The sequence below is a fragment of the Argentina silus genome, assembly GCF_951799395.1.
Source record: "Argentina silus genome assembly, chromosome: 20".
NCBI classification, from domain to species: Eukaryota; Metazoa; Chordata; class Actinopteri; order Argentiniformes; family Argentinidae; genus Argentina; species Argentina silus.
The window spans coordinates 10,714,337-10,736,160 of NC_139674.1; the positions used below are offsets into that span (position 1 = coordinate 10,714,337).

Genomic DNA, 21,824 nt, shown 5'->3' on the forward strand with positions numbered 1-21,824 from the left:
AGGCCGTCGAAGGGACAAGAGTGCGGTAAAAGTGCTGTTTTAATTGTTCCGCAGCTGGGGGAGGGGAAACGGTGTGATAAAGCGGACAGGGGGGTTGAACCAAGGAGGGCTTCTTTCCAGTAAAGGGGGGCATCGCTGGCTGTGTGGAGGGTTTTCCTGTTAATCACAGAAGGGACCATATAAGCAGGTACAACGCTGAGAGGACGCTCAATCAATCCAACGCAAAACCTCGGATTATCCCACTCCAGCATCAAACATGAAGGCAAACGTCATGTGGATTTACAAAGCGCTGCTGTGTATTGTCCTCGCCGTGAATTCAGGTAAACAGCGGGATCTAACGGAATGTTGGATAGGGGATTGTGCGCTTTGCGTGCCTTGGAGTTATCAATGTGCGCTCGGCATATGGTCATTTTCATTCATCACTTATTGTTTTAAAGGATGAGCTGTACTTTTTCATTTTGCGCATAGATCATAAGACTGCACTTTTGAGGCTATAGCGTAATAGTTATATTACCGCATAGGCTACTTGGCACCTCCAGATTATTCAAGACATGCAGACAATAACAACATATTTTAAGTTATCTAGCCACTGATCTGAAATGAAGATTTTGACATTTCGGCGGGGATCGTAGTTGCTAAACATTGTCTTTCTCTAAATAAGCACAGCTAAGAGTAATGGCGTGAATTATGAGAATGTTTTGTCATTTAAATGGTGTGGATTTCACTTGTGCAGTTTAGCCGGGCATGTGGTATTAGCTTTGAGTTCAAGCCTATAGGATATAGTCGTCAAGGGATGTTTGTTATTCACTGATTATGTGTCAAACTTAATTGTCATTAGTCATTTATTTATCCTTTCTAATATATGACATACATACTTGTTTCTATATTTGTAATGCCCATGAAACAGTCCACGAAACAGTGAAAGGTAATTCGAATAAGGAAAATGGCATCATTCATTTTAATAAATGATTTTGGTAAAATGCATGTCATTGTGGGATATTGCTTCTCCCATTGCCTAATGCACAAAGCCAGCTGCGTAAAGGTAGCCCACACAGGACACTTTAGTGGGTTGAAACATGTTGGCACTGGCTGAAGGGATGTTTTTGAAGTGCATCTGCTAGTGATGTTACTGCTTTGTCATTAACATTTTATATAGGTTATGTCCATTTCAGTAATAGGCTCTTTAAGTCCGTGGAACGATAATGCATAGCTACTGGATGGATGTCATGCCGCTACCTACGCAACGTATGTAGTTAATGTTGCTCCAAGGCAGCCTGGAAACTCGTTTAAAAATATCACTGACTGCACAGGGCAAATTACCAATAAGTTCGCCAAATTCCTCAATTTCAAGATTCGTGCCAATCCTCTGGTCAAGCGCAGTGATGCTGTGCGCATGCCCGAATAGTGGAATCCGTGCACGCGCGCACAGGCTGTGCGCGAGGGAACGACATCTGGCCGCATGAGCCGAGTTTCACGTTTTTAGCCGAGTTTCAAGTGTTCCCTGAAACAGATTAAATGCGTATGCAAATTCCTGACCGAGACGCACCTTTAACCTGCTCCTTTGCTCTTTTAAGAGGAGATGCGTTTTATTGGATACAGTTCTTCTCCACGTTGCAAAAAGGAATGGACCCACGTTGCAATGATTAATGTTAATGCTAAGCCGATGTTTGTCCATTTCCATCACTCAAACACAATACAGCACAGTACTTTTCTAATATTATTACATTTCTAAATTCACCTAAATCTAATATTACCTCGCCGAGATAGCGGGAGTCGGGGACGTCTGAGTTCAAAGAGAGGAAGAGTCTAAGTGAAGTCTAATTGTGCGGCCTGGGGAGAGATCAATGTTGAGACAACAGCGTGATGAGTGCCAGATGTGGTTGAATGCAACCCAAACATTAATAATGTATCCTCTCTAAAACAATTTCCACCATGGGGAGCCTTTTTAGACAACACAAGGTCCCACAGTGAATCCCTAAGTACATGCATAAGGACTTGTGTCTGATTTGGGGTCATGGACATATTTCTAAATGTCAACAACATGACGTTCTTTAATGATTTATCTTTACCACTTGCTGCCAAGTATACAGAAACGGCTGCAATAACCAAATATGAAACAGTCTACTGTAGCCAATGTGTAGTCAATGTAACACCGTCTATCCCTACCCCACCAGTGGAGCTGGGATTTAAACATACAGTACTCCATAAAGCACTGACAGTATCCTTTGAAATTGGGAGTTCCCCCATAGGGCCGCCAAGTGGCCTCTAAGTGCATAGAGGTACAGTACAGGGGGGGGAGATGACGCTTACATCACTGGTTTGCATCCCAGGGCCTTTTGTTGAGTCAGGCTGCAGAGTGGAGAGATATTGAGAAGGTCAATGAACCTTTTCTCTCTTGTGGATTACTCCCAGTTGGAGTCATGTGCATGTGTAGCAGTGGAGGCTGGTGGAGGCAGAAATCGGAGGACGGGCTCATTGTAATGCATGTCACGGAACAGGGAATGGTATCAATCACCAGATTCCGTTCCATGCATGACAATGAGCCCGTCCTCTACCTTTCTACCTCCACCGGCCTCCGCTGATGTGTAGCGGAGATGGTTTGGAAGCACTCTCCCATGATCAGTGCCCTTGCCTAAGACCTTGAAGACATGCGTCAGTTCCCCTAACTAATGTCCTAAAGACGCATGTCTTCACTGCAGGACACCTGGGTTTGAATCCTGGTCGGTCACAAATGGAAGCATTGAGGGATGATGTTCTTGTCCTGTATAATGGTTTTTGAATGTGATACTTCTGGTATTGCAAATTGGTTGGGAAGCTTAATGAAGTGAACAGATAATGATGTACTTTGAGAGAGAGAGAGAAAGATGAGAGAGGTAGGTAGAGTAAGTGTGTGTGTGTGTGTGTGTGTGTGTGTGTGTGTGTGTGTGTGTGTGTGTGTGTGTGTGTGTGTGTGTGTGTGTGTGTGTGTGTGTACGTCTGTGTGTGTACTCTCTCTCATTCTCTCTCCTGTCTCAGAGTGTAGGCAGACCCTCCAGAAGTACCAGAAGAGTGAGGCCACACGGTTGCTGTGCCCAGACTGCCCTCAGCCCACTGTGGCCAGGAACAACCGCTCTCTAGAGCACTGCGCCCGCAAGTGCAGCAAGAAGAAGAAATCTTTTACCTGCAGGTGAGATGCGACACACACACGCACGCATACACACACACACACATACACACACACACACACACACACACACACACACACACACACACACACACACACACTAGCAAACAAATAAGGAAACATACACACAAAATAACACACACATGTGCAGTAGCTGCACTCTCATTCCTCTCGACACACACACTCTCATTCGTCTCTACACACACACTGTACTGCGCAGCTCAAAGTGACTTTTTCCTTCCATACAGCCTACATGTTTTTGGCTCCGTGTATTTGCCCTGCACTCATCCCTGCACTCTTTCCTGTCTGTCTGTCTCTCTCTCTCTCTCTCTCTCTCTATCTCTCTCTCTCTCTCAGGGCATTCTACTTTGACCACCATAACAGGAAATGCCACTTGCTTTCCTTTCACCGCTTCAGCGACGGCGTACAGAAGGAACACAAGGTCAACGTCGACCTTTACGAGAAGAAAGGTAAACAGAACACACGATTGTTGACTTCTCTGTATTTTTTTCCACTCCAACATGACATTTAACACCCGGGACCTTCCCCCCCACCCCCCCACCCCCCACCCACTTCCACTCTCGATTGTTGACTTCAAGGATATTCATTTAATCTTCAAACTTCACATTTTACATCTCACTTTTTCCCCTCTCCCCTTGGATTAAATGGTATGAGGCGAGGCGGGGCGAGGCGGGGGGGTGGGGGGGGTGAAGAGGTTTATGAGGAGCATACTTCTTGTTTGTTGGTTCTTGGGGGACGGAGGAACCGAAGTCTCCATAGTTTAAAGCTCTTGGGTTACTGTTGACACAACACTCGCCTTCTTTTCTTAAACTCGCCGTTTCATAGCTCTCCGGCCGGCGAGAGACGAGCACACAAACATGCGGCGGATCCGCTGGAGTGTAAACAAGGCACCGTTTGTTTACAGTCGGGGCGCGGGGTTGTTTAAAGTCAAACCGCGGAGAGTCGCGTTCGAGAATTCTCCTTACGTGTCCTCGCTAACGTTTAACGAACTTTTTAGGGAGTTATGGGAATCATGCTCATAGGAATCAGAAGAGCGGTGTCTGATGTTTATTCATGCTTCTTCTTTGCCTTTTCTAGATTACGTGAGGGAGTGTATCATCGGGTCGGGGGTGAGCTACAAAGGAAGGAGGTCTGTGACCAAGGCCAACATCCCCTGCCAGTCTTGGAGTGCTTCCATCCCTCACGAACACAAGTAACTTTTCTCTCCTTTCCACTCCTTTTTCTTTGCTGTATTCAGATTTGTTTTCAGGCTGTGTGGTTATGTCATAGTGGTGGACTGTATGCTTGCATTCCTACCTGATTAGGGATCCCCCCTCCCCCCCCCCCCCCCCCCACACACACACACACACACTTAAACCTCTTGACCCAATGTAACTAGTCCGAATGAAAAGAGGCCAGGTCAACAGGTACAGCAGGGAAGCCTCGCAGGGGAAACAGGGCAGAACCGGGGGATATCTGAAGATGGTTCCGAGCCAACATCTCGTTAGTGGCGCTCGTTAGCTACAAGACGCTTTAACAGCATTGAGTGGGGGGAGGAGTAAGAGAGAAAAAAAGCTAAACAAAAGGCAGAGAGAGAAAGAGAAAGAGAGAGAGAGAGAGTGCAAAGATTTATGAACTGAAGTCATGTTCTGTCTGCTCTCCAGCTGAGCTCACAAAGCCACAGACACAGGAAAATACGAGCCTCAGACCCAGATGAAAACACAGGGCCTTGCTCTCGCCTCCCCCAGGACACCTTGACTCCGCCGCCAAACCCCCCCCCCGCTCCTCCTCCCTCGTCCTTGATCAGACGGCGGATTATTCATACACACCGTGTCTGCATGAATGAGTCATACACACACAGACATAAGACGCGTACGGTACACATGTACGTGCCTACACACACACACACACACACACACACACACACACACATACTTACACACCTACACATACTTCCAGACCCCCTTTCTTCACTCAAGGCCTCTGAATATCCTGTCTTGGTTTGACATGTAGTTCAGGCCTTTTGTCTGACGACTAACAGAATGTACTGATGCAACATCCACCCAACCTGACAGCAGCCTGACTTCCCTGGAGTTCCCTGTTCTCAGAGAGGGAGAGCCACAGTGGGTAATAGCGTGAGACTGTCCCAGTGTTTTGAGGATTACAGACATAATGAACCGTGCGTCATTTGGGTTTCGTGTAACTATTATTTTTATGCTTGACCGATCACTGCAGCTCTGGGGTGATTTTTTAGGAGGTTTCCTTCGAGAAATAAGACTGTTGCATTTGTTGTATAAAGTAAGGAGTCCTGCTGGAAATCATGACATGTTACCGAAACTTGTTTAAGAGTTTCAATGAAGTGTTTGGATTTTGTAGAAAAAGCAAGGTGTCATCAGCATATAAACCAGTCTTGTTGATGAAAGAAGAAACAGAGTTGGATTATGCCCAGATGTGTATTTAAAAGTTGGGTTTGGCATTTCACCTTGGTTTGCAGTGAGGTCTAGGAATGATGCATTTCGAAGTTGTATGTTTCCCCTTTTGAGAGTGCAGTCACTCCCAGGTGCCCCTTTGAGTTCTTTCAGCATTTGAATTGATGCTAGGTTGCACTCACTTCAAACATTTGGTACATTTAATAGTGAACCGCATTTTATCCCTTGTCCAGGTTTCTCCCGCCCCTGGCAATGTTGCATTTTGGAAGTTCTTGTTGCTTTTCCTTGGTTCAGTTTACAGTTGCTAAATCCAAAGGCAAGCTGGTGTTTTTTCCCCATCCGGAGAGAGAGAGAGACAGAGAGAGACAGAGAGAGACAGAGACAGAGAGAGACAGAGAGAGAGACAGAGAGAGACAGAGACAGAGAGACACAGAGAGAGACAGAGAGACACAGACAGAGACAGAGACAGAGAGAGAGAGAGAGAGAGAGAGAGAGAGACAGAGAGAGAAAGAGAGAGAGAGAGAGAGACAAAGAGAGAAAGAGAGAGAGAGAGAGAGACAGAGAGAGAAAGAGAGAGAGAGAGAGAGACAGAGACACAGAGAGAGAGACAGAGAGAGAGACAGAGAGAGAGAGAGAGAGACAGAGACACAGAGACAGAGACAGAGACACAGAGACAGAGACAGAGAGAGAGATAGAGAGAGAGAGAGAGAGAGAGAGAGAGAGAGAGAGAGAGAGAGAGAGACAGAGAGACAGAGACAGAGAGAGAGACAGAGACAGAGAGAGAGACAGAGACAGAGAGAGAGAGACAGAGACAGAGAGACACAGAGACAGAGACAGAGAGAGACAGAGACAGAGAGACACAGAGACAGAGACAGAGAGAGACAGAGAGAGAGACAGAGAGAGAGAGAGAGAGAGAGACAGAGACAGAGACAGAGAGAGACAGAGAGACAGAGAGAGAGACAGAGAGAGAGAGAGAGAGTGTATATGTACATATGTGTACAGTGTCTGCCTGAACACCATAGGGGGAGCGCTCCTTGGCAGAGAGATGAAGAGCTGGCTACCATCTGTTAGCACAACATCATTATGCCTCCATACCTCCACTCCTCACGTGGGCCCAGGGACGCTCACCAGATGCAGGCTTCTTAAAGACAAAGACCTGAGCCTCTTTTTTTTTTAAATCACATTTCATACACTTGTGGGTGTCACTTTATGTTGACGCGGTCGCGAGGACATAGAAATGGACGTAAATGTGACATAAGACATAGTTTCGTGACACTGTCAGGACCATGTCTTAGTCACCATGTCAACTGAAGTGTGACTTAGTTTTCAGCCATTATGGAACATATCCATAAGTAAGTTGGACTCACTGTTTCTCATATCCACCCAGGGATACAGCATAGTGAAGCAATGTATTGGCTGTATTGCGATGTTAATATGAACATTGAAAGACAGCCACTGTCTTGACTCATGTTTGGAAGGTAAACTAGGAGTATTACAGGGGCTTTGCTCCCGAGGAAGACGTATGGAAAGATTTTGTTCGTAGCGTGCTGGCTAGTTGCTAAAGCTCCACTTCCCCCCGTTCTTTGGCTAAAGTCTCCCTCGTGTTCTCCAGTGAGATCCCTGAGGTTTCCTCTGGCAGTGGATTGAGTGATGTTGTGCATTAGCTGGAATCCATGGAGGCTGCAGGGCACAGGGGGTAAAGTGTAGCAGACTCCCCCAAGAAAGCCCCTGTCACTGGGATGAGTTGCCAAGCTGCTGATGGAAAGGCCTGTCTGGTTCTCACTCTATTTGTCCATCATCTTCTTCTCTTTCTCAATCATCTGTTTAATGCGTTTAAGCTCTCTCGTTAGTCATCTTTCTCTTTTGCTCTCTCTCTCTCTCTCTCTCTCTCTCTCGCTCTCTCTGACTCTCTCTCTGTCTCCTTCCATCCCTTCCCCTCTCTCTCTCTCTCCCTGGGTGGGAAAGGTCTGTGGTAGGGTTGGATTTGGGGTGTTGACTCGCCAGCTTTTTATCATCCAGCTCTCAAGAAGATTAATTTCATTTATGTGGTGTGGTCACCATTGTTACAGTCCATACGGGTCCTTCATTTTTCTCTGAAAAGGTGTGTCTCTTAAAACCCTTCCACATTGATGTATCAAACAGAAGAAAGGGATTGTGTTCAAATGCATGAAGTTGGCCAAAATGTGAAGTGCTTCAGCTGCTGTTGCTGATTCATACCCTAATCCCTGTTATGAGACCCAGTGCTTTACTGCAGCAAAAGCTGGCCGGCTTGTAGATTGTTCTGGAAGCCTTGATGGTGCATGCTATGACAGGGAGCTAGAATACCACAGAAACTGAGAACACAATGAGACCGAAAGGAATAGTACATCTTTCTTAACTAAAAAAAGACTTTGTTTCACGTTTTGTCGATTTGCAGTATTGACATGTCGACAACCGAAACAAAGAGACAGAAATGACAACATACTGTACCAATCTTCAAATACTATTTCTCTAATAATATTGTTTTTTTCGACCAAATCTCTCTCAGTTTCCAGCCAGCGCGATTGGGGAAGAAGGACCTGAGTGGGAACTTCTGCCGTAACCCTAAGAATGAGAGTAGCGGTCCCTGGTGCTTTACTACAGACCCTGACGTGAGACACCAGGAGTGTGGCCTTCCCCAGTGCTCAGAGGGTAAGACACACACACACACACACACACACACACACACACACACACACACAGACATACACACACACACACAGACACACACACACACACACACACACACACACACACACACACACAGACATACACACACACACACACAGACACGAGTAATATAGTACAAGTAATATTACTAGTCATACCAGTCATAACAGTACAGAAAGGTTACAATTTGTTCATGCCCATTGCTGTAGAAAGCTAAATGTGTAGCAGTACCAAGCTATACGGGAACAGTTCCTAACCATACCATACCAAGCTCTACTCCCCCACTTCAAGTCATACTGAAACATATTTAATTGCTGTGTCATCCTGGCCAGGCTGTGGGTGTGTTCGTACCGTGTTCAGCCCAATTCAGCTTGTAAAACGCCTCGGTCAGTGGCTCGATTACAGTCCTGTAACAACAAGCTAATTAAACAAGCTGATTAAAGTCCAGATAACAACAAGCCTCTTGTGTTCTTTTGCAGCATAAGAAATCATTTATATCTGTCTTGGCTGGAAAACCTGATTGCTGTTTTGATGTAATAGGGTTCCTAGGGCGGAACATGTCCAATGTTGCTTGATGAAATAGTTGACCATCATCTTAAGTTACCTGCTGCACTCCCAGTAACCCTGACCCGTCCCCTTTTCTCTTGTTTATGTGTTGCACTGTTGTGAGAAGGTTGTTCTGAAGTTGTTTTAACGTTTGCAGTGGAGTGTATGAGGTGCAACGGGGAGGACTACAAAGGGCCGATGGACCACACAGAGAGCGGCAGGGAGTGTCAGAGATGGGACTCGTCCAAGCCTCACAGGCACCCGTACCTGCCCTCGAAGTGAGTAAAGACTCCCCTGCTGCTTTCGCTGCCTCGTAGATGTTATGCTTACATGCTAATATATGTCAGAAATAGGATATGAATCACTTTTAAGTGTTTTGCTTGTAATGCTTGAATAATGGCTGTGACAGTGCATTTTGTTTTTTTTGCAATTGCAATGAGTGTACTATAAGTCATTTTTGGATGAGAGCTTGGTGACTATGTGAAGAGGAAATTACTTATCCCAATCCTCAGTGTTATATACAGTACATCACATTATTCGTCTGCAGACACACACACACACACATGTGCACACACGCACACGCACACGCACACGCACACACACACACACACACACACACACACACACACACACACACACACACACACACACACACACACTGACTCTTCCCACAGACATACCTCGTGCACACACCCATCACAGCTGCACAAACTCTCTCAACCCTAATACACGAGAGAGGGAGATACTGTACCTCACCAAATGTTTGGTCCAATTCTTAATCTCTGTGTATTTGTCATAACCCTCCCTCTCTCTCTCTCTCCACCCTCTCTTGTTCTTGTTCTCACTCTCACTCTATCACCCTCTTTTCCCTCCCACCTCCGCTCTCACTCTCCCTCTCTCTTTTCTCCCAGATACCCAGATAAAGGTCTTAACGACAACTACTGTCGTAACCCAGACAACCGCCTACGTCCGTGGTGTTACACCACGGATCCTAAGGTACCTTGGGAGTACTGCAACATCAGTGTGTGTGGTGAGTCCACTCAGAGCTCTCCTCTCTTCCAAGTACCCGTGACACTGCCTAAGAATGTCAGCTTAGGGAAAGAAGACGGACGACTGTGCATTTGCTATGTAGTCGCTGTTTAGTGTTGTGTTGTTGTTGTTGTTGTTGTCAGGTAGCATACACACTCACACACACACACACGCACACGCACACGCACACGCACACACACACACACACACACTCACGCACACGCACACGCACACGCACACGCACACACACACACACACACACACACACACACACACGCACACGCACACGCACACACACACACACACACACACACACACACACACACTCCTAATCCTCATTTATGCGCCGTCACATCTCAACAGTGTAAGAGAGGGGCCCTGTCCAAACCAAGCTTTCTACCATTCGCTCATACACATCCCCCATTCCCTTTACCACACACACACACACACACACACACACACACACACACACACACACACACACACACACACACACACACACACACACACACACACACATTTGGCTTATAACACCTCTGATCCTAAGTTTCCAATCTGTCCTCATACTATAGCAGGAGTGTGATAGGCCAGGGGACTCCGCTGCCAGATCAGAGAGTGGACCCTGCTGAGCTTGTGGTGGAGTCCTCAGAAGGAGGGGAGGCGGGGGGCAAGCAGTTGTTCTGGGGTGCTTAGATGGTGGCATTGTTTGGGATGTGTGGGGTGGGGTGGATTGAGACAGAGGTTTTGGAGTTGGGGAGCCCCCTAGAAAGACACACAGACACCCTTTGTTTACGCTGTTTAGCATTTAATATCATTCTCAGCTGCAATTTATTTACCTCCTTCTGCGACAAGTAGGTTGTGTTTGAACAAGGGAGGGAGAAAAGCTCTTTATTGAGACCACTCAACGATATGACCACTCAACGACATGAACAGCTGAAACTGCTACCGACACACGCAGACATGTTCCATCTTTATCAATCACAGAACACACTTTCATAAAGTAACACCATATATGTTGAAACTTAAAGCATACTGTCAGCGTTCTTGTGGGAAGTGTCGTCCACAAAACCTCTGGCACCACAGAAAAAGATTTGAGAGACGGGGGGGGGGGGAGAGTGAGAGAAAGCAGGAGGAGGAGGAGGAGGAGGAGGGGGGAAGTGGATAAAAGGCATTTTGAAAAGTTTCCTCTTTTTCATCGAAAGGGATGTCGAAAATTGACCTTGGGCTCAAACGCTGTCCGCATGTGCATCGTGATTTACAAGAAGGGAGGGAAAAACAATTTGTCCAGATGTATTTTATAATGCCTACCCTGAAGATAAAAACACTAAAACACTGACCTGAAGACAGACAGATACCACCGGCATGCATTACATCAAGAAAAAACATCCCTCTCGTGTTTCCCCTCATCCTCCTCTTTTTCTCTCTCGAAACATTCCCCTTTCCCTCCATATCCATCTCATCTATCAAAGGCTGTAGAAACACTTATCTGGAGAGTGTGAAATCGGTCCGTGTGTACTGTACAGTGGGAAAAGAGGAATTCCAGCTAACATGTTTGGAATAGTTTGTGTAGAGGCTAAAGGGGGCCAACGTAGTGTGCTGGAGGCAGTGTTAGGCTTGGCAGGGCTGGGGTCATCCATCAGGGTTTGGTCTTGTAACTCACCCCGTATGGTCACATACATAGGTGCAGAGGCCATGCACACACACACACACACACACACACAGTACGGTAAATTGGGTGAGGTGGGTGGTATTAAACAGAAGGAATTCCAAGAAAGGGTCAGATTAATTCCAAGTCATTGCAGTTTACTCAGGAGATTGTAATTATAATTTCCAGGTTGAAAAGCGTTTTTTTTGTCAACTCTGATCCCCAGAACCACATGCTTTAAAAAGTAACGTTATTTCAAGATACCTGCTACACAAACTGGTTAACTTTTATAATATTTTGGATACTTGGCATATACTATCCCACAGTAACACTTCTCTCTCTCAGGTATACCCAATGCTATGTAACCTACAATCCTTTTACATCATTGGTCTGCTGTTCTATCATTTCCTGCATGCAGGAATGTGGGACATCATTGTTTTGGATACACAGAGAGCTGGACCGTACTATCTCAGCTGGGGGGGGGAGCTACTGTTTTTGATCATGTGTCTTTAGGCTAAACATAACAAATTCTCTTTGGGATTAATCTGTCTACCTCTTTTGCCTCCCTCCCCCTCCCTCCTTCTGTCTTTGCTTCATTTCTCCCATCCCTGCTTTCCACTCCTCTTTCCCCGTCTCCTCATGATATCCATATCCCCTCTCTCTTTCTCTATTTTATTCTATCCATCTTGCCCACCCCCCATTTCAGACCCAGTTAACGACACTGATGTTGATGCGGCAACGTCCTGTTTCCAGAGCCAGGGCCAGAGTTACCGCGGTACAGTGAGTGTCACCCCGACAGGGGTCACCTGCCAACGTTGGGACTCCCAGTTCCCCCACAACCACTCCTACAGCCCCCAGAACTACAAGTGCAAGTGAGTGACAATGCCACCCAGGCCCTGTCTTTCAGAATCTCTTTCAGAACAGAATACATTTTTTTTCCACTCTTCATTGCCAACATGGGAATTTCTTTCAACATGATTAATAGCAGTGGTGGCCCAGTTTTATTTAAAATGGCTAGGTCTGCTCAGAAAGCTTGTGTGTGTGTGTGTGTGTGTGTGTGTATGTGTGTGTGTGTGTGTGTGTGTCGTGTGTGTCGTGTGTGTCGTGTGTGTGTGTGTGTGTGTGTGTGTCGGCCTGCAGACGTTTCTCTGTGTGTAATTTGAGTGCTTTTATCACAGAGACCTTAGAGAGAATTACTGCCGCAACCCTGATGGTGCAGAGATCCCATGGTGCTTCACTACAGACCCCAACCAGAGACTAGCCTTCTGCACCAACATCCCCAGGTGTGAGACAGAGAGCACTGACCCAGAAGGTGAGACGCAAGTCTGCTTCAATGCTGTCGTACTTACTATGTACGTGGTACAATCTGGTGCATATGACTGATATTTGCAAATTGACCCAAAATACCTGTCAGCTGTAAGATTGTCTTCCTACATACTTTGTCTGAACTACAACTAATTGTATAAACTGCTACAAATGACTTGCAGCTGCAGATGTCCGTCATAACTTGTCGTGTTGATGCGATGCAAGTAATCGCCCAACCTGACAAGCGTAAGCCTGTTCAAGTACAGCACGTAATCTCTGCCAACTGTGTAGAACTGGTATGGTGATCTAACTCAGTGGATAGGACCTCTCTGTTTGGCCAAGTCTCTATCCAGCATTCAACCTGGTCTGGAATGTATTCTGTCTCATATGTTTTTCTGCTTTGCATTTCAAAAGACCACACATTTCTCCCACTATAACAACTCCCTTTGTCACTAAAGGAACTTCTCTCTGGTTTTGGTTCTGGTTAACAACAGACACATTGGGCCTGAAACCCCCCCCCCCAACCCTCCCCCCCAACCCTCCCCCCCAACCCCCCCCCCAACCCTCCCCCCAGCTTTCTATTACTTTTGGGAACCACCAATTACAGAGTGGCCCTTGACGTCGACTTGATCCAAACCGCAAATACAGCCCACTTTGAAACGCGTTTATTTAATGACGGCATCGATATTGGAATGAAATTCGCTGCCTTAAAATAAACCGGCTATGGTTCTCTCCCTCTGTGCTTCTCTCAGACGGCATGTGTATGGAGTGTGAGAACATGCACAACTCAATAACTTCTTTTGTTACTGCTAGATAAAGGGACCGCTTGGGACGACTCAAAGTGGGGATTTATGTGTTTCTCCCCCTCTTTTTCTCTCTGTCACAGACTGTTACGAAGATAATGGGGTGAATTACAGAGGCAGTTTGTCCAAGACCAGATCGGGCATTCCCTGTGGACTCTGGGCAAATCATACTAACAGGTACAGAATCCTCATCAACCCTCCACACACAGATGTCACCCCCACATCATATAGCGAAACTCCACATGCTGCATATTCTCACACAAAACTATGGGTGTTATGTAAACATAGCTTCCAAAAACTCGAAACGGTTTACAGCTCAGTCGATGGGTTGTCGATGTTTGTTGACAATTTAGTTCCCATCGCTTTGTGAAAATCCATTGCAAATGAATAAAGCTAAGCCGTGAAAACAAACAGCGAGAGGAAATCAGGGATCCCACCCGGGTCAGTGCCCGGCCCTATTATTATTTGTCTAGTTGACAGGAGAGGAAGCCCTGCAGTGCTTCCAGGGAGAACCACCCTGGAGGAAGGGCGCCTACTCTGTGGCCTGTTGCTCCATGCTGAAAGTAGGGCTGTTGGCATGACTTAATTTAAAGGAATTTTAAAAGCCAAAATGGCACCGACAGATGGACATGTTCCAGAGCCGACCCCTGACCCCAGGAAGTGCTTTCTCGGCAGAGCAGATCAAAGCCAATCAGCTCCCTCATGTGGCCCGCAGTCAGCGAGTCTGCCTCACTCAAGGTCAAAGGGTTGGCCTAGAAACTGCTGAAAGTTACAGCTTGTTTAACATTGGCGGGGGTAGCAACATTATCTGCACCCCCTGATGAATCGTTGCCCCATTCTTCACATTTGTTTTCTGAGGCTGTCTGTCCTTCATGACTGATGGCCGTGTTTGAATTTGATCCTTCCTAAACATGTTCCCAATTAGATTGTGGTTATAATAAAACTGTCTGTGAGTGTGAATTCGTTGAATTATAAGCCTATGGACAACATCAATTGAGCAACTCAATTGAGCAATAAGTCTTATTGTACTGTAACATGTTACATGTTTAGTAAGAGTAGATTTGAGTTCACAGTTTTTGGAGCACCACCGAATGGGTCCTTGGAGGCGCTGGCTCCTGCTGGTCTGAACCGTGGTGAATGCTGCGAGTGCATACTTTCATATTCCCCAGAGCACTCTTCAAAAAACGCTGTGCTTCCTTGTAAGGGCTCTGCATAGCTAACTCTGAAGATTCACTGCCCTATAGGAACAGCTGAGTCAAAGTGATGCCGTCTGCTGTCTTTTCTGTGTGTGTGTGTGTGTGTGTGTGTGTGTGTGTGTTCTTGTGTGTGTTCTTGTGTGTGTTCTTCAGCGTGTGTGTGTGTTCTTCAGCGTGTGTGTATGTCTGACTCAGTGTATCGGTGTGTGCATGTGTTTGTGCAGAAGCGGGGCCATTGTGACAACGTATTGTCTTGCGTGCTTGTGTGTGTTTTACAGTGGAGACCCTCACTCTGCATTATCCATTGAGGGGCTGGAGAGGAACCTATGCAGGAATCCGGACAGGGACAAGCACGGCCCCTGGTGTTACACCACTGACCCCTCCATTCCCTGGGACTACTGCAAACTAAAGCGCTGTAAGTGTCTTTGACAAATCCTGGCTTATATCCATCTTCTTATTTCAGTCATCTTCACATCCTGCATTTAGCCTATGTCCACCAAACTCTCAACATTCCCAAGTTATGGTGAGTTATAACCGGTGAAAACTATTATTCTTTGGAGTTACGTACCATCAAGTTGTAGTATTGTTGTGTGGTGCAGTAGGTAGAGGCCAAATGGTCTCAATGTGCAACACTAAGCTCGGCGTTTGTTTATGACATGCTGGTGACATGACTATTACACATTTACACATTTATAACACATTGGCAACATTTCTATCATTATAATTTACGATGTTTGTAAATCTGCTGTGAAACATGCTTTATAAGATATCTGAAAATCCCAATTTCCCCTAACCTTAATGTACTATAAAATTTGACATGAATTACTAACCAAGTATTTGTATGAGGGAATATCAAATGTTTGCTGACATGTGCTATTTATTCCCTCTCAGCGTGACATGTAATAAGTCAATCATGGTTTTGTCCAACTTGCTCAGAACGCGACACACTCTAACTCTAAACAGATGCAAACTGTTTGATTTATTTATTTGAGCTATATGAATCCATATAGTTCAGTTCAGTGATTGTTGTTGTTGTCACAACATTTTCTTTGGCTGGATTTAATAGGCCTGCATTGATGAGGCTCTTTTGAGTGGCCGGGCTATAATCTCCATACTGTAAAACAGTGTTGTGTAGCTGAAGCTAGTTTAGAAAGAACTAGCAATCAGACACAGAAGCAGAGGAACAGGGGAACAGGTGCTTTAGTAGCCATACTGTACATCTCAACAACCACAATGCACACATATAGATGTATACATTCTGTATGTTAGAGAGCGCCCTCTAGGATGCAATTACAGCAGGTAAAACCACACAAATGCATTATACAGTAATTCAATGTAATAATGAATTAAAGAATGCAATACAATATAATTAATGTATAAAGGTATGGACACAACAAACATGTCCTCCATTTTTTGGCAGATGTATTCACTGTGGGTTCTGACCAATATGGCCCCCAGTAGCAATGCAGATGCAAAGATAAGATTGTATGGGTTGAAATGGCAGGGGCTGCTGACTAGTTTTGGAGGGCGGGGAATGAGGTTGCATGCTATGAATGGTGAAGTTGCGCTGGTTAACGTGAATTGTCATCTCCTGTCTTTGTGACATCTGTGATGAACTGTTTTGTTTTGTTTTGTTCCAGGTAAATCATCCCCAGACACTGCCAGCCCAAGGAGTGAGTGTCTTTCGTTTCCCTATCCCTTTTTCTTCCACTTTTTATCTCTGTCTATTGCCATCTTTCTCAAACAATGAGTAAAACAAATGCCTTGTTGCAGTGTCTTTGTATCATTTAAGTTAATGCATGATATGCATAATATCTCTGTATATCTCTCCTTACTCTCTCTTAAATACTTTTCAACCTGCGCAGAACATACCTGTCGTTTCTTACTGAGGAACATGATGATATGTGAGGTATAACAGTATCTAACCCAGCCTTCATATCGTTACCCCAAGGCAGCGTGTTGAAGCCATCCTGCTTTGTGCACAAAACCACCAGGATTGTCGGAGGTGCCCAGATTCACTTGGTTAAGGATGGCAGCTGGGTAGTTAGCATCCAAAAAGGGTAAGGCCCATCACATAGTTGGAGACCTAATGTACATTGACTTTAAGACCTGGAGTGCTGTACGTGCACCCCATCTCAACTATGCCAGACACAGTATGTGATAAAGCAAACAAGTTTACACCTATCCAGTCCTCACAGACCCTCTCCAGGGTTCAAAGGTCAGTTTGGGATTAGGCAATGTCACTTTTTTCTTTTTTTCAATGTCACTTTTTTTTTACAGAATGTTTGTGTGTGTGTGTGTGTGTGTGTGTGTGTTGTCTGTGGTGGTCTAACTACATGAACATTCCTTCTGTTCCCAGAAATACTCACTGGTGTGGTGGCTCTCTGATTCGAGAAGACTGGGTGCTGACCGACCAGCAGTGCTTCTCCTCCTGGTAATCATTCCCCCATCCATCCCTCTCTCAGTTTTGTTTTTTTCCCTCTTTCATTCCCTCTTCGTCATCAAGGAACACTTTCCCTCTGCTTCTCCCTCTTCCTCTACTTTCTCCCTTCATCCCTCTCCCTCTCTGTCAAACCTTGAACACTCCATATTTTTTCTAGTTCTCTCTCTCCTTCTCCTCCTCTCTTTGATTTGTGCCCTCCCGTCTCTCTCTCTCTCTCTCTCTCTCTCTCTCTCTCTCTCTCTCTGCTAATCTTGTTATAAGTGAAGATGCAGCCCATATCCTGTTTATGATAGTGGGGAGTGACAGCCACCCAGCCCCAGGGCTGAGCTACGGCCCTGTACACATTAGCCCCAACAGATCTGTTTAGCTTCTGGAGCTCACCGTGTCAGCATCAGTGATATATGTCCAGATCTGCAATAGCCGTTTGAATGAAAACCTCCCTGAATCTGTATGTTTAGCCATGCTCCAGGCGTCCAAATGGGCTTTACCTGATCACGTTGACCCAGTTTGAACAGATCCAATCAAATCACACTTTATTGAAAGTGCTTTCCACAACAATAAGGGGAAGATGAAATCACTACACATTAAAGTAATTATTTTCAATTTTGAACTCAACTACATAAAAGATATGCATGGTAATTATGTAACGCTCCCGCACGCTACGCTGTCCCATCTGACTTTAATTTTACACTTAACGGTTGAGAGACCCTGAAGTGAAAGCTTTTTTTCGTTTCATTGATATCGTTATGGCTTTCGTGCAGAAGTCAGACTGCATCATACTACTGTCAAATCAGATACGTAAGACCCGGCTTCCTCCCAACAGTTAAACCCATTTAGACTTTGGAAAAGCCTTAATCATTCCAATCATTTCTGTTTGATATTATTTTGAGCTAATCTAGGTTTCCTGATGCCAACATTGTTGGATATTGCTTCATCAAGTCTGTGGTCATTGATATCAGTAGTATTCCATATGGGTTTGGTGTGTTGTTGTGACTGATTACAATGTGTGTTCACCAATGATCGTAGTCCACGCTGACAGTGGTCAATTTGTGGTCAATCTGTGGTCAATGACATGTGATGTCTGCTTAACCTCCTCACTGGCCTGTGTTGAAACTCTAGCAAGACTGTGGTCTTTTCTCACAGTCAAATGTTTGCTGTGCTCAGTGTTTCAGTTCATGCTTACTGTGGTCACTGTGTGGTCTATAACGTTGTGTCTGACTGTGGTTGATGTGGTCCACAGTGTTCCCGACCTGAGTGAGTACAGTGTGCAGGTGGGGCTCCTCCACCTTAACTCCTCCGCCCTCCACCCGAGACTCCGCATCGCTCATGTGGTCTGTGGCCCGGAGGGCTCCAACCTGGCGCTGCTCAAACTGGCCCAGTAAGCAGTGCACTTGTTTATTCATTCATTCATTCATTCATTCATTCATTCATTCATTCATTCATTCATTCATTCATTCATCTGTATGTTCATTCATATCTGATCTGCTCAAATTGTTCTACTAAGTACAGCATTCATTCATTCATTCATTTAGTCATTTATTTATTCAAACGTTCAATTGACATTGTGTGTGTGTGTGTGTGTGTGTGTGTGTGTGTGTGTGTGTGTGTGTGTGTGTGTTTCCTCACTCTGTGTATGTGTTTCCATCCTTAGTCCTGCCCCTCTGACCGAGCAGCACGCCTTCACCATCCTGCTCCCAGTGACAGGCTGTAGTGTCAAAGAAGGTACCAACTGTCGCATGTTCGGCTGGGGGGAAACCAAAGGTACAGCCCTAGCATATCTTTATGCATGGTCCTAATAACACCCCCCTTTGTCAACTGATTTGTCCTGCTCCTGCATTGTAAACTGTGAGGTGGATATTTGATTAAGAGATCAATAACAGGGTAGGAAGAGAGGGGTTTTACCCTGATGCCATAAGGAAAAGCATGTCATTGATTTGATAGATATTGTGCAACTGTAAAACAATATGCGGCATCTGTCACTAACTGCCCCTTTTACATCACATCCTGTCCAGGTACAGGATATGAGGGGGCACTGAAAGCTGTGAGTCTGCCCATGGTCAGTAACGACAGGTGTTCAGAACTCCACGATGGTAGCCTGCCCATCACTGAAAGCAAAGTGTGTGCTGGAGGCAGCAAAGACCAGGGAGTGTGTGAGGTGAGTTAGTTAACATTCCTTGAAAATATTTGGCTTACCATACCTAAAAATAAGCATGTAATGTGGAGCATGCTAAAAGGGACCCTATCGCTCACATTGCTTTGCACCCACCGATGCTAATGCAATGCTAATGCTAAGCTAAGTAAACAAACCATTTTGCATCTGAATGCCATTTGATTGGCTGTATGTTCACCACCGTACTGATCTGTAATTGGTTTATCCTTCACAGAGAGACTACGGTGGCCCATTGGTGTGTCAGGAGCAAGAGCGTAAAGTCATCGTTGGCGTGAGCATACATGGACGGGGCTGTGCCCTCGCCAGGCGACCCGCCATCTTTGTCAATGTGGCCTTCTACTCTGAGTGGATTCACAAAGTCTACAGGCATTACTCCATCTTGGAGAGGAATGACTACTAAAAGAACACAACCAACTCTAGATACAGGACTGTACGACAGCCTGCAGGAGGAGGGGTGGCCACAGGCCAGAGAATGGATCTCTCCAACAGGGATGTATACAAGACCGTTGGGAGATATAAGAATGAAGAAACTGACTTTACGGGAAGCGGCCATTTGGGGGATTTTGTGGCTGGACATCTCCCCCAAGGGAAAGACCAAGAGTAGGGTCATTGTTTTGGAACGGTCAGAGGCTGTCATACAAGGACATGTCAGGGAGAGGAAGACGAGGATGTGAACAGTTGTTACAGTGTATGCAAATCAACAAATGCAGGTTGTTAGTTAGTTTAATTCCGTTTATTTTTAAAATATCAGTTTCTGGCACATGGACCGTTTTTTTTTATTATGAGTTGAATATTTTGAAACTCTTAAGCCATACGAAGGATGAGAACTCTCTCATTTCGTCCCACAAGACAATAGGAATGGTATTGATGACTCAGTATTGTCTCCTGGTAAATACTTGAATATGGTCAGAACCAAAACCACAGCCATGCGGGGGGGAATCCAGACAGTAGTTGGAATGTCCCGCAGGTTTAAGGTCACATTGAGGATACGTATTATGAATCCCACATCAAGACCTAAACTACCCCTTAGATCTGAGGAGATTAGAAAGGTGCTGTCAAGAGTGCCAAGGGGGTAGGGGCTAGGGGGTGGATTTGGAATTCTGCAATGGAAAGGCTATAAGTTCACTAATACAGGCATTGCTAAAGGGGTGAGGGTTCCTCACTGTCAGCACTGTTCTTCAGCCAACAGCAGTCGTGGTTAGCATGGCTAGGTCAATAGCAGTAGGCTAGCTGTTCCTGGTAACAGTTACTTTGATGGTGAGAGTAACACCAGCCCCACATGACCCACGTAGCGTGCACGAGCGTTGCAAGAATAATTAGCGGCAGCGCTAATGTAGGAACTGTTTCTGTTTGAGACGAACTGCGCCGAGCAAGCCTTTGGAAATCTCATGCATTCATCTGTCATTTCGTGATTTCGCTCACCTGTCCTGATCGTTTTTTTTATGTGGATATTTAAAAATGGCGCTCATGCTAGTGTGGGCCTGGTGTTACCCACTCGCAGTAGGTCAGGGGTGCACAACGTATTTGTCAAGGGGGCCGGTTTCAGATATTGACATGACTTAAGGGGCTGACAAATGGTACACATACTATATATTGGCATTGCATAGGGCCTCTTTATTTTCACCTGGTAGCAATGATGTTCACTTGCTAGAAGGCATTGCAGCATGGTTTCTCAAATATCAAACATTTCTTCAAGACCTAGGAATTGTCAATGCTCTTTGCCTCTGCCTAGCTTTCATTGCATTTTTAAAGGGCTAGATGAAGACACTATAGATAGATAGATAGATAGATAGATAGATAGATAAACATGACATAAAGTAGGAACAGTCCAGTATGATTTAACATCCCCCAGCCTGACTCTGATCACCCCGATCGAGCCAGCCAGAGGAGGAGCTGTACATGTGTGTGTCTAGACACTCATGCCATATGGGAGATTGTGTGAACCACAATGGCACAATCTACCACATTAATCTTTCAATACAAAACAGTTTTCTTCCAGTTTTTTATCAGGTTTTAGTCAATAAAATGTAGATTTAATAACATTTTTTCACCCCTAAAAAAACTAAAAACATTTTTACCAAGACACCTGTGGGCCCCAAGAATTCAGATTGCGGGCCAAATTTGCCTCACGGATCGTATGTTGTGCACCCCTGCAGTAGGTTAACTGTTCCCTAGCTAATAGTAACAGTTACTTTGATGGTGAGGGTTACAGGCTAGCAGTGGGCCAACTGTTCTCCAACAGTTAGCCAAACATTACATGGCTTATGACTCTGGAGGGAAAATATGGCCCCTGGAGGGCTGTGTGTGGTCAGTAGGAGTTTCGTGTGGAGCGACTTTTTTTGTACATAACTGTGGATTTATTGAGTGTGTTTCTGGCACTCTGTATTATTTTATAGGTCTTATAGAT

The 21,824-nt window shown here is 45.4% G+C and overlaps 1 protein-coding gene across 1 annotated transcript; it reads left to right on the plus strand.

Moving 5' to 3' along the window:
• Positions 1–256: 256 nt before the first annotated feature.
• On the plus strand, positions 257–21,457 carry hgfa (hepatocyte growth factor a; the record flags this gene model as incomplete). The annotated part of the gene is made up of 17 exons (XM_083692113.1): positions 257–320; positions 3,016–3,166; positions 3,521–3,633; positions 4,262–4,376; positions 8,120–8,262; positions 8,984–9,104; positions 9,738–9,856; positions 12,207–12,372; positions 12,679–12,812; positions 13,692–13,785; positions 15,083–15,225; positions 16,714–16,864; positions 17,164–17,238; positions 18,488–18,625; positions 18,899–19,008; positions 19,260–19,402; positions 19,632–21,457. The coding sequence occupies 17 exons, from the start codon at positions 257–259 to the stop codon at positions 19,815–19,817; spliced, it is 2,166 nt and encodes a 721-aa protein (XP_083548239.1). The 3' UTR covers positions 19,818–21,457.
• Between the last annotated feature and the right edge of the window lie 367 nt (positions 21,458–21,824).